The sequence below is a fragment of the Muntiacus reevesi genome, chromosome 8 (genome assembly GCF_963930625.1).
Source record: "Muntiacus reevesi chromosome 8, mMunRee1.1, whole genome shotgun sequence".
Classification (NCBI taxonomy): domain Eukaryota; kingdom Metazoa; phylum Chordata; class Mammalia; order Artiodactyla; family Cervidae; genus Muntiacus; species Muntiacus reevesi.
The window spans coordinates 12,647,263-12,661,955 of record NC_089256.1 but is presented as its reverse complement, the minus strand read 5'-3'; the positions used below and the strand labels follow the sequence as shown (position 1 = coordinate 12,661,955).

Below are 14,693 nucleotides of genomic sequence, written 5' to 3'. Positions count from 1 at the left end.
GCAAAATACAACTGCAAAAGACTAATTCTTCAATACAAAAAAAAATAAAGGCTTGGGAGGAACTTTACTCATTTCATAAAATAATGAAAGTGTGTTAGCAAATATTTAACAATGGCACTTGAAAAAATCTATGCACATAAGTCATTAGAAACAGTACCAATAAAAAGTAGAGCACACAACTTACAAACAATAATAAAATGCACAATATTTTTTATTGTAAATTCTATCTAGTTCAGTCACTCAGCTGTGTCCGACTCTTTGCGACCCCATGAACCGCAGCACGCCAGGCCTCCTTGCTCATCACCAACTCCCTGAATCCACTCAAGCTCATGTCCATTGAGTCAGTGATGCCACCAACCATCTCATCCTCTGTCGTCCCCTTCTTCCCTGGCCTTCAATCTTTCCCAGCATCAGGGTCTTTTCAAAGGAGTCAGCTCTTCGAATCAGGTGGCCAACGTGTTGGAGTTTCAGCTTCAATAGCAGTCCTTCCAATGAACACCCAGGACTGATTTCCGTTAGGATGGACTGGTTGGGTCTCCTTGCAGTCCAAGGGAATCTCAAGTCTTCTCCAACACCACAGTTCAAAAGCATCAATTTTTCAGTGCTCAGTTTTCTTTATAGTCCAACTCACACATCCATACATGATCACTGGAAAAACCATAATAGACTTGACTAGACGGACCTTTGTTGGCAAAGTAATGTCTCTGCTTTTTAATATGCTGTCTAGGCTGGTCATAACTTTCCTTCCAAGGAGTAAGCGTCTTTTAATTTCATGGCTGCAATCACCATCTGCAGTGATTCTGGAGCCCAGAAAAATAAAATCAGCCACTTTTCCCACTTTTTCTCCATCTATTTGCCATGAAGTGATGGGACCAGATGCCATGATCTTAGTTCTCTGACTGTTGAGCTTTAAGCCAACTTTTTCACTCTCCTCTTTGACTTTCTGCAAGAGGCTCTTTAGTTCTTCTTAAATTTCTGCCATAAGGATGGTGTCATCTGCATATCTGAGGTTATTGATATTTCTCCCAGCGTTCTTGATTCCAGCTTGTGCTTCTTCCAGCCCAGCATTTCTCATGATGTACTCTGCATATAAGTTAAATAAGCAGGGTGACAATATACAGCCTTGACGTACCCCTTTTCCTATTTGGAACTAGTCTGTTGTTCCATGTCCAGTTCTAACTGTTGCTTCCTGACCTGCATACAGATTTCTCAAGAGGCAGGTCAGGTGGTCTGGTATTCCTATCTCTTTCAGAATGTTCCACAGTTTATTGTGATCCACACAGTCAAAGGCTTTGACATAGTCAATAAAGCAGAAATAGGTGTTTTTCTGGAACTCTCTTGCTTTTTCGATGATCCAGCAGATGTTGGCAATTTGATCTCTGGCTCCTCTGCCTTTTTTAAAACCAGCTTGAACATCTGGAAGTTCACGGTTCACGTATTGCTGAAGCCTGGTATGGAGAATTTTGAGCATCTATCTAGTTAACAGATTCATAGAAAATGATTTTGATAATTGTGTGAAACTCTTGTATCCCTGGCTAACCTATGGTTTCAACTGATGAACGAACAGGCTTTTGCCATGAAAGACAGTTGATACCTTTGTGCACTTTAATGAACAGAATGTAAAAGAAATGACAAAGCTATCTGTTGGAACGTCACTCACTGCTCAACGTTGTGAGCATCTTCTTTACTGAATTGCATATGTAATAGTTCTCGAACACTAGAAGGATATGTCCTCAAATCTTTGTGGTATCATAATATAATGACTAAAGATTTGATATTTATCTTTAAGTTTAATCTGCATTATTAACAATTTCTCCATCACTTTATTGAGTCCACAAACAACAAAACAATAAACTGAGTCCTCATTTGTAGTGTTTGCTGATTTTCATAAAGTGAATACTCTTACCACAACCAAATTCAAACTATCAAAGTGACATCACAAAATACAGAGTTGAGAAGTAATTAACAATAGTAGTACACTACTACAAAGTTATTTCCATCATACATGGAATATATATAAAACCTAGAGAGCATAGAAATTGGTAAGATGTAAAATAATTGGGAAGTGATAAGTTTTGAGCAATTACTTTTATTTTTAATAGGATTTATTTAATTTTAAGCTTGCATAATTTAACTTCCATAAAAGTTATGTTATATATGGGCTTCCCAGGGCCGCCAGTGGTAAAGAATCCGCCTGCAATGCAGGAGACATAAGAGACTCGGGTTTTATTCCTGGGTAGGGAAGACACCCTGAAGGAGGGCATGGCAACCCACTCCAGTCTTCAGGCCTGTAGAATCCCACGGACTGAGGAGTCTGGAAGGCTACAGCGATCCATAGGGTTGCAAAGAGTCAGATACAACTGAAGCAACTTAGCACGCACACATGCATGCACGTTATATTTAACAAGGTCACAAAAATCCTGGAAATTTAATATTCAGCTCTCCAGGCCAATACAGACTGGCCCTAGCATGGCATTAAAAACACATGGATGATATTAACAAAAATATCTTCACTGAATTCTACATTATTCACTGTATTTGTATAAAACTGCAAATAAGAGGAAGGGTACAAAGCAAACGGTAAACTCAACTCACAACTTAGTATTTCTGAAACTGCTCCACTGAAGGCTCTTAGTTCCATTCTCTTTGTTTTGATCCCTTGAAGATCTCATTAGTATCTGGCTCTTCTCCCTTTAAATTAACCTCTCTTGGAGATCTCATCCAATTGATACGGAACTTTTAAGCAAATGACTTTAGTATATTATCACTAGACCTATCTGTAATTCAAGATTTTCAACTGCATGTGTAACATACTTCTTTGCATACCATCGCAAATTCACCAAATAACACACATAAAATTAAGTCCAATTATGACTTAATTCTAGCTCTCTACTCACAGCAATATCACTAAATAACTAATTTATTAATACCCAAATTTGCACTGTTTTATAAACTTATTATTGTCACCATTACCCTGTCTTATTCAAACCTACAACTACATCAGTCTTCCTCTTAGGCCATCAGTTAAAAATCCTCCTGAGTTATCCTCTATATACTAATTCCATCTCTCATTCTTTTTATGATTACTACATAATCACAACTTCTTGAATTAATCACAGCTTATCTCTCTGCTTCTAACATTTCCCTGTCCAAGTCACTCTACACACTACTGTCACTAATATTCTCATTATCACGTTCCTTCTTTGTCTGCAAACCCTCAAAGGCAACTTGGTATTTAAGACTATAAATAATACTGATCTAGTTCAAGTGTCAGGAAACATTTTCTTTAAGGGCTATACAGTAAATACTTTAGGCTGAATGGTATGAAGTTCTCTGTATCTGATACTCAACTTGCATGAATATGGCCATTCATAATACATAAGTGAATGGATATTGCTGTGGTCCAATAATATTTATAAAAACAGGTTTCTGCATAGATCAATGGAAGAGAATAGAAAGCCCAGAGATAAATCCACGAACCTATGGACACCTTATCTTTGACAAAGGAGGCAAGGATATACAATGGAAAAAAGACAATCTCTTTAACAAGTGGTGCTGGGAAAACTGGTCAACCACTTGTAAAAGAATGAAACTAGAACACTTTCTAACACCATACACAAAAATAAACTCAAAATGGATTAAAGATCTAAATGTAAGACCAGAAACTATAAAACTCCTAGAGGAGAACATAGGCAAAACACTCTCCGACATAAATCACAGCAAGATCTTCTATGACCCACCTCCCAGAATATTGGAAATAAAAGCCAAACTAAACAAATGGGACCTAATGAAACTTAAAAGCTGTTGCACAACAAAGGAAACTATAAGTAAGGTGAAAAGACAGTCCTCAGATTGGGAGAAAATAATAGCAAATGAGGAAACAGACAAAGGATTAATCTCAAAAATATACAAGCAACTCCTGAAGCTCAATTCCAGAAAAATAAATGACCCAATCAAAAAATGGGCCAAAGAACTAAACAGACATTTCTCCAAAGAAGACATACAGATGGCTAACAAACCCATGAAAAGGTGCTCAACATCACTCATAATCAGAGAAATGCAAATCAAAACCACAATGAGGTACCATTACACACCAGTCAGGATGGCTGCTATCCAAAAGTCTACAAGCAATAAATGCTGGAGAGGGTGTGGAGAAAAGGGAACCCTCTTACACTGTTGGTGGGAATGTAAACTAGTACAGTCACTATGGAAAACAGTGTGGAGATTTCTTTAAAAAATTGGAAATAGAACTGCCATATGACCTAGCAATACCACTTCTGGGCATACACACTGAGGAAACCAGAATTGAAAGAGACATGTGCACCCCAATGTTCATCGCAGCACTGTTTATAATAGCCAGGACATGGAAGCAACCTAGATGCCCATCAGCAGATGAATGGATAAGGAAGCTGTGGTATATATACACCATGGACTATTACTCAGCCGTTAAAAAGAATTCATTTGAATCAGTTCTAATGAGATGGATGAAACTGGAGCCCATTATACAGAGTAAAGTAAGCCAGAAAGATAAAGAACATTACAGTATACTAACACATATATATGGAATTTAGAAAGACGGTAATGATAACCCTATATGCAAAACAGAAAAAGAGACACAGAAGTACAGAACAGACTTTTGAACTCTGTGGGAGAAGGTGAGGGTGGGATGTTTAGAAAGAACAGCATGTATATTATCTATGGTGAAAGAGATCACCAGCCCAGGTGGGATGCATGAGTCAAGTGCTCGGGCCTGGTGCACTGGGAAGACCCAGAGGAATTGGGTGGAGAGGGAGGTGGGAGGGGGGATCAGGATGGGGAATACGTGTAACTCTATGGCTGACTCATATCTATGTATGACAAAACCCACTGGAAAAAAATTAAAAATTAAAAAAATTAAAAATTAAAAAAAAATTAAAAAAAAAAAAACAGGTTCTGAAACAGTATCAGTAGTCTTTCAATCATTGATTTATTAAGAATAATAAATCATATGCTTCTTCTCACTATAATCCAAACAGACCATTTAGTATATACTGTGTGCCGGTTTATAGACATTACCTATGCACAAAACCTTATTAAGACAACATACTGATGTCTCAGTTTTACAGATGAGGAAATGGAAGATCTCAAAAGCTGACAATCCTGTTCATATTCACACAACTATTAAGCGGTAGGGTCCACTTAGATCTCAAGGTAAATGCGAATTCTCTATGTCTAAGGCAGGAGAGCAGAATGCAAATATTATGTTTAGTAGTTCTCTTATGTGGACAGAATGCACTAGTACTTTTGATGCTTATAGAAATCTCCAGGCAACTACAAAAGCAAATTTGTTCCAAGGATACAAAATGTGTCCCATTAGTGAAATTAATTTATCCTTTAGCAATAGTTCACTGACAACAGAAAAAAGTACAATTGTTTTTTAATTCTTAACACCTCAGCCAGCTTAAAAGATGAAAGCTATTACCAACAAACAACTAACATACTTCAATCAGTGTATGTATTTTATTTATTAGAATACATGATATATAAATGTTTTTTAATTTCAAGCAAGATATAAGAATACAAGGAAGAGTTTTACTCCACTATACCCTAACCCTGAATTTCAATCTGCAGAACAAGATGATTAAGTTTTATCAATACTGTCATAAATACTTATGTTCTGGCATAAATATACATAAATACAAAGCAATGTCTATATAATTTTTTAAACTTAAATTAATATGAATTTTCCTACAAAGGATTCCTAAATGTTACTTGATAATATGTTCCTTATCTGTGAGTACTTAGACTGTCTCCAGTTTCTAACCACTACAAACAGAGGTGAAACAACTGTCCTTGCACGTTAACTCTTATTACACATCAACAAATACCTCTCTAGAATAGACACAGAAAGCTGGATCAAGGGCTATGCAAATTCAAACTTCAAACAAATTGCTGTACAAAAAAGCCTGCAAATGAATACTGGACATGAATAAAGAGAATACAAAAATCAGATTCAACCTTATAAAGTCATTCTTTTTAATTTCCTGAAAACTCTCTAAATTCTGTTTTACTCTTTCCAGTTTCCACTGTAATCATTTTAGCTCAAGTTGTTATCATCTCTGGCCTTGACACCACAACACCTTTCTCCGAATGAGACTCCTCGTTTCTCCTGTTGCCTTTTCCAATCAAATCACTATACTGTGTGCTAAGAATGCTATTCAGAGTATATGTCTTATTCTATCTTTCTCATGATTAAAACTCTATGATGATTTCCTTCTACTTCCAAGGGAAAACAACCTCAAAATTCTTAATTTAAGACTTAGCAGGTCCTATACCATACAGCCCTACTCTACTTGCAAGCCATGTATCTCACGCCATTCTCCATCTTTAATCCTGAAAAAAGAAAAATCATAGCTTTATTTCAGTCCCTCAAACACAATGTGATTCTGCCTATCACAATTCCTCCTATCTCCCTACACTTCTTTCTTAGAAAAGTAAACTACTTCAAGGCATGTATTAAAATTCTAATAAATCCTCTAGCTTACCTTCAAAGCACCAATGGCAGTTTAAATCTATATGATGGTGATTATTTGATTAATATATATCTATATAAGCTTCATGGCAGCAAGGACAGAGTGAGTCTTTTCCACTTGTTCATTCTCCTCAAAGCCCAGCATAGCTCTACTACAACATTTGGTGGAAAATGGCAATATTTAATAATGTTTAATTAATAGCAAAGCTTGCCTGGTGGTTCAGACAGTAAAGAATCTCCCTGCAATGCAAGAGACTAGGGTTTGATCCCTGGGTCAGGAAGATCCCCTGTAGAAGGGAATGGCTGGCCACTCCAGTATTCTTGCCTGCAGAATCCCCTAGACAGAGGAGTCTGGAGGGTTACAGAGAACTGAGCAATTAACACTTTCATATTTAGACAAATGAAGTAGGGTAGGTATTGATGGCTTTTAGCATGTAAAGTAATTTGGATAGCATTCTGTCTTAAAACTCTGGAGGAAAAATGGAAGGACAGGAGACCAACTGGAAGGAGACTATAGTTTCTTAGAAAAAACATATATAAATGATCTAAAACTATAAAAATATAAAAATAATTATGTAAACTGTTGGTCACTTTCATTATATCTAAACTGCTATTATCGTACACGATCAGAGTATACAGATTCCTACATTGAAGCTTAATGAAACCTATAAAAGGAAAAGCATTTGCCATTACATGATCGCATTTCACAGAAAATCGAAATCAAATTCTAGATGTGTCCTATAACTCCAACAAAATCTAATTAGATGTCACCAGAAATGTCAAGGACTCATCAATTACAATCTTAATCTCGGGGAAAAGAAGTTCTGACATGGGGTGAAAGGATGATATGGGATAGAGGTCTACAAACTCTTGTCTATAAATACCCAAATGAAATATTTCTGTTTGCAGGTTAATTTTTTCTCTAGCACATAAACAATTCTGCAAAGGAGTCAGTGTGGTTTTCTTTCATTAACACTTTCTTTACAAAAGAAGTTGGCATGTCAAACCAACCCACAGTCATCATTTCTGCTGAATACTAAAATAAGACAGTAACTTTTTTGTTCAGTAACATGAACATTACATACTGACATTACATTGCAAGGGCTATAGATGGATATAATAATTATACACTCTAATAGTTCTTTTACTTCAAGCATATTCCCCAACTATCAAAGAACACATTTCATGTCTCAGTAATAAAAGTATTTTGATACAGCAAAGTGTTACATGCATTTAAAAAAATAAAAAGCTGTAATACTTACTGTAACACTGGTAACTCTGAAGTAATCATTGCTGCAAAGATCTGTCCACAATGCAGCAAAAGAATCAAGTGTTGTACAACTCAAAACTTTCAAAATAACCTCAAAGGTAATCCTGTTAATTAAAAAAGAAAGAAAGAAATTATTTTTCCAGTTTACTGATGTATAGTTGACAAACTCTAAGACAGTTACAGCAAGATAATTTGATATATGGACACACAGTGAAGGGCTTCCCTCATTGAGTTAATTAATATATCCATCATCTCACATATTTTCTCTTTGTTTGCCCCAGACATTTAATAAATTCTACTCTCTTAGCAAATTTCAATTATACGAGAAAGTGTTATCAACTACAGTCACCTTATTATATATTAGACCTTCAGGCCCTATTCATTTAGAACAAAGTTTGTACCGTTTCACCAATCGCTCCCTATTTCTACCACTTTGCCCTTGGCAACTACTTTTTCCATGAATCATCCCGCTCTATAGATATCACATGTAAGTGATTTCATGTGATATTTGCCTTTCTCTAATGCTAATTTCATTAGTATAATGCCCTCCAGGTTAATCCAAGTTGTCTAATGATCAGTTTTGTTATTTTTTTTTGAAGACTGAGTAATATTCCATTGTGTGTACACAGAGACAACAAGGTTTGCTCTATCCGTTAAGTCCATGGACACACAAAGCTGTTTCCATATTTTGGTTATGGTAAATAATGCTGCTGTAGTTCAGTTCAGTTGCTCAGTCGTGTGCACATCTTTGCAACCCCATGAACCACAGCAGGCCAGGCCTCCCTGTTCATCACAAACTCCCGGAGTCCACCCAAACCCATGTCCATTGAGTCAGTGATGCCATCCAGCCATCTCATCCTCTGTTGTCCCCTTCTCCTCCTGCCCCCAATCCCTCCCAGCATCAGGGTCTTTTCCAGTGAGTCAGCTCTTTGCATCAAGTGGCCAAAGTATTGGAGTATCAGCTTTAACAACAGTCCTGCCAATGAACAACCAGGACTGTTTAAAAGCATCAATTCTTCGGCGCTCAGCTTTCTTTATAGTCAAACTCTCACATCCACACATGACCACTGGAAAAACTATAGCCTTGACTAGACGGACCTTTGTGGACAAAGTAATGTCTCTGCTTTTTAATACGCGCAGCCGAGAGGAGCTAGCTCATGTTCGATGCCAGGGGTGGCGACTGAGAGGAGCTACCCCACGTCCAAGGTAAGGAGCAGCAGATGCGCTTTGCTGGAGCAGTCATGAAGAGATTCCCTACATCCAATGTAAGAGAAACCCAAGTAAGATGGTAGGCACTGAGAGAAGGCATCAGAGGGCAGACAGACTGAGACCAAAATCACAGACAACCAGCCAATCTGATCACACAGACCACAGCCTTGTCTAACTCAATGAAACTAAGCCATGCGGTATGGGGCCACCCAAGACAGACGGGTCATGGTGGAGAGGTCTGACAGAATGTGGTCCACTGGAGAAGGGAATGGCAAACCACTTCAGTATTCTTGCCTTCAGAACCCCAGGAACAGTACAAAAAAGGCAAAAAGATAGGACACTGAAAGATGAACTCCCCAGGTCAGTAGGTGCCCAATATGATACTGGAGATAAGTGCAGAAATAACTCCAGAAAGAATAAAGGGATAGAGCCAAAGCAAAAACAACACCCAGCTGTGGATGGGACTGGGGATAGAAGCAAGGTTTGATGCTATAAAGAGCAGCATTGCATAGGAACTTGGAATGTTAGGTTCATGAATCAAGGCAAATTGAAATGCTGCTGTAAGCGTGGGATAAACACATCTATGTGTTTGGGATAATGATTTCATTTATCGTGGATATATACTGAGAAGTGGGATTGTTATATAATATTACATATAATATATAATCCAACAGTCTTATTTTTAATTATTTGTTTTCTAAAGATTGTACCAAATTACATTTCCACCAACAGTGAACAAGGCTTCTGTTCTGTCTGTATCCTCAACCAGAATATCTCTCTTAGCTTTTTGAGCAAAGACATCCTCTCATAGATGAGAAGGGATATATCATTATTGCTCTGATTTTCATTTCCCTGAAGATTAGTGATGTTGAGTACCTGTTCATGTAGATTTTGGTTATCTGTATATATTCTTCAGAAAAATGTCTATTTAGGTCCTCTGAAAACTACTTTAGAAAAAAATGAGTATGCGAGAATACACAGACTACAATCAATAGTACTACCGACTACCAGTACTACCAATAATCACAATCCTTTGTATTTACCCAAATAAACTAAAAATTTATGTCTACATAAAGGCCAGCACAAAGGTATTTACAACAGTTTTATTCAAAACTGCCAAAACAGAAGAAAGGTGTAATTTAAGAGGTGAATGAACAAATAAACTGTGATAGACAGAAAACACTGAATATTACTTAACACTTAAAAGTAATGAGCTATCTAACCAGGAGAGGACATGGAGGAAGCTCAAATACCTATTACTAACTAAAAGAAGCCAATGTGAAACAGCTACACCCTATATGATTTGAATGACATGGCATTCTGGAAAAGGTAAAACTATGAGGACAGTAATAATATCAGAGATGGCCAAACATTGTTGGATAGGGAAGATGAACAAGTAAGACCAAAAGATTTTTAGGGCACAGAAGCTATTTTGTATGATACCAGAATCATGGGTACATCTAAACTGAACATTTAAAACAAAACCCATAGAATACATAACACAAAGAGGGAACCCTAATGTAAACTATAAACACTGGGTGATAATGACATGTCAACATAGATTCACTGATTGTAACAGATGAATCACTGTGATGTGGGATGTTAATAGTGGAAGAGGTTATATGTATGTGGGAACAAGAGTTATGGGGGATCTCTCTAACTTCTATTCAATTCTGCTGTGAACCTAAAACTTATCTTAAAACTAAAGTTTATTAAACAAAAAAAAAAAGTAGCAGAGTGAGACAAAACAGGGCATCCAAGACAGGCCATGACACAATACCTAACAGAATAACACATAACTAGAATTCAGAAGAAGAGAGAAACATCAAGGCAAAAACAAACATCTGAAGAGGTAGCACAGAGCTTTCCAAAAGTAATTTGAGATTTTAAAACACAGAAGAAAGATCAGAGAATTCCCACGAATATTCTAAAATATAAATGTTGGTAAATATGAAGAAAATTTGAAAGGAAACAAAAGAAACATAATTCCTCACATACAGAGAAAAAACAAAAAATTATGATCAGACTTCTTGGTAGAAACTATGTAAGTTGGTTAAATAGGTCCATTCTAAAAGAAATCAATCCTGAATACTCATTGGAAGGACTGATGCTGAAGCTGAAGCTCCAATTTTTTGGCCACCTGATACAAAGTCAACTCACTGGAAAAGGCCCTGATGCTGAGAAAGAGAGAAGGCAGGAGAAGGGGATGATAGAGGATGATGGTTGGACGGCATCACTGACTCAACAGACATGACTCTGAGCAAACTCCAGGAGATGGTGAAGGACAGGAAAGCCTGGAGTGCTGGGGTCCATGGGATCAGTCACTCAGTTGTATCTGACTCGTTACGACCCCATGGACTGCAGCATGCCAGGTTTCCCTGTCCATCACCAACTCCAACAATGTAAGCTGAAAGACAGAGAAGCACTGTTTGAAATGTGAAGTGGAAAAAATCATGAAAATTGAATTATCAATCAAAAACAAAAGAAAGAAATGATGTCATAGAAAATGGAGGACTAGGAAAAATCAAAAATTAGGCCCTCCAGTAAAGGAACTTTTGTTGTTTTTTAGTTATTAAATGAAGTCCAGCTTTTAGGGGAAACCCATGAACTATAGACCACTCGGTTCCTCTGTCCATGGGATTTCCCAAGCAAGAATACTGGAGTGGCTTGCCATTTCCTTCTCCAGGGGAATTTTCCTGACCCAGGGATCAAACCCACATCTTCTATATTGGCAGGTGGATTCTTTACCACTGAACCACCAGGGAAGCCAGAAACAACTCTTAGTTTGGCCAAAAAACAACAAAGCTCATCTCTTATGAACATCTGGAATCTAATACAAGTTTACGATAAAGAAAGGAGTGCCTAAAAGACATCTATTATACTTGATAAGAGACCACAGTAGTATTTTTGCTTACTCATATGCCAACTCCATAGCCCACAAGGACAGCAGACCAAGTTACTGGTGTGGCTTGCTAGTGCTCAAGAAAACACCATGGACTGTTCTCTAAAACTGTAGCAGAGTGTTTCGAAGAGCTTCCTTTTTCTTTTCTTGGAGAAACTATTATCTTTCAAAAGCATTTAAACACACAGTGATACAAGTAGCTGTCTGGGGCAAGAGAGTGGATTGCATAAGCATTAAACAATCTAAAAAGCTTTAAATTAAAAAAGGGGGAGGAGAAAGCTATTTGGGGAGTAAGTACTTTAAAGAGGTATCACATATGCAAGGAAATGGAGAGTACTACATGAATGCTCAGGGTTGGATGGATTCTTAGAGAAGAACTAAGGAGTACAGGCTTTCAATTCTAGGTAATCTTTGCTCTCCATGCAAGCACAAAGTGAATACTAGGCCAAGCTGTAGGCAGCCTGCCTAATTTTTGAAGAAGTACCTCAGCTAACAGACAATCTGCCAAAAAAAAAAAAAAACCCCAGAAATTACTTGTTTCCATTAGCAGAAGAAATCTGGAAGATCACCACTGAACAAGACAACAAAATTTTAGGACCCATACATGACAAAGAATACAGTCCTTGCAAAAACAGGTTAGCAAAGCAAATTCTAAGAGATGACTGTGGCCCTTGAAAAGACAACAGTAAACCATGAGGAGGAGAGAAGAACCTAGTGTCCAATGTTACAACACTGGACATACTGAAAGAGTCCAGTTTTTCATAACATCAAAAATTCAAAAGGCATACAAAAAATATGAAATGATGGCCCATTACCAGAAAAAAAAAAATTCACAGAAATCATCTCCATCTAAGCTCAGATATTGAACTGAGACTTCCAGAAGTAGATAAACAAAGACAGACAAGAAAGAATATCTGAAGATACATGGCAAAAACTTAACCTATTTTAAATACATAAATCTACACAATTAGTAAGATAAATGAACTCCGGGAAGAAGAAATTCAAAAGAGAGTCACACAGAGATATAGAGAATAAACTATTAAGAGTAGTTACCAGTGGGAAAGGGTGAAGGGTGGTAACATAGGGATGGGGAAGTGAGAGAAACAAACTACTGGGTGTAAGATACGTTTAAACATGTATTAAAAAACGAGGAATATTGCTAACATTTTATAATAACTGTAAGTAGAAAGCAATCTTTTTAAAGTCACACAGATACAAACCATAGTTGGCTCTTGAACAACAACAAGATTAGGGGAACTGACTTCCTGCACATTCAAAAGCTTCATATATAATTTCACAGTTGGCTGGCCATATCCATGATTCTGTATTAGTGCTCAACCAATCAGATTGTGACGTACTTTAGTATTTATTGAAAAACATCTGTTTAATTAAGCGTGAACAAGTGCAGTTCAAACCTACTTGATTCGGAAGTCACTTGTACAGTCAAACTGTAAAAGCCAGATTAATCAAAGAATCTTACACAAAGAACAAAAACAAACAAGCTGACCACATACAAGTAATCCACAGAAACCACAGAAATCCAATAAGACTAACATTCAATTTCTCATTAAGTATAGAAGCCAGAAAGCATTAGAATGACATATCTAAAATGCTAAAAGAAAACTGTCAAAACAATAATTCTATACCCAGCAAGCTATCACTCAAGGATGACAGAGAAATTAAGACATTCCTAGAGAAATAAAAACTGAAGAAGCTTGTTGCTAGACCTGCAATGCCTTACAAGAAATAATAAAGGAAGTCCCTTACACAGAAATGAAAGAACAATAAACGGTAACTTGAAGTCACACACAAGAAAACAGAAAACACTGGAAAAATGAACTAAAAGGCAAATACAGAAGCCAACATCATTTATTTTTGGTTTGTAATTCCCATATTTGTTTCATGATTTAAAAGAAAAATAATAAAATAGTATTTATATATCTATGTTAATACACAATGTAGATACAGTTGACTTTCTAACTGAAGTATAACTGACTTACAATACCATGTTTGTTTCAGGTATACAGCAAAGTGACTCAAATATACCCATTTACCAGATTATTTTCCGTATAAGATATTACAGCTTTGTGGTAGAGTCTGAATTTTGAAAGAGCTATGCTTTGTTCTTTTTCCTCAGGATTGCTTCAGCAATTCTGGGTCTTCTGCAGTTCCATATACATTTTAGGACAACTTTTTCTAGCTTTATGAAAACTGCCATGGATATTTTGATACAAGTTACATTAAATCTGTAGACTGCTTTGTCCAAAATGTATGGACATTTTAACAATATAAATTCTTCCAAGATTACGGAAGATCTAATTTTTTGAATGAAAAGATATAACAATAATATAAGTGAGGGATGGGGACAGAAGTAAGATTTTACAAGTTATTATAGGTATACCTCATTTTATTGCACTTTGAAGATACTGCTTTTTTTTTTTTCTTTTTTTACTAATTTAAGGTTTTGTGAAAACCCTGAGAGTCTATCACTGCTATTCTTCCAATAGCAGTTGCTATGTTTATTGTGTCACATTTTGGTAACTCTATCAATACTTCAAACTTTTGATTATTATCATCATATGTTATGGCGATCTGTGATCACCAAAGTCACTTTCATAATTGTTTTCAGGTGCTGTGAATGACACCCACATAAGCCAAAGAACATAGTCAACGAATATTGTCTATATTATGACTGCTCCACTGAACAGCCATTCCTCTCTCTCTTCCCTTCTCTGTGGACCTATTCCTTGATATGTAGTAATACTGAAAATAGGCCAATTAATAAACCTACAAGAGCCACT

General features: G+C 36.7%; 1 protein-coding gene across 1 annotated transcript in view; it reads right to left on the bottom strand.

Moving 5' to 3' along the window:
* STAG1 (STAG1 cohesin complex component) overlaps nt 1–14,693 on the bottom strand; it is a 497,553-nt gene that overhangs the window by 353,315 nt on the left and 129,545 nt on the right. The window contains exon 2 of the mRNA XM_065942227.1: nt 7,774–7,885. Within this exon, the coding sequence (XP_065798299.1) occupies nt 7,774–7,802 (29 nt within the window). The 5' untranslated portion in view covers nt 7,803–7,885. The remainder of the gene's footprint in view (nt 1–7,773; nt 7,886–14,693) is intronic.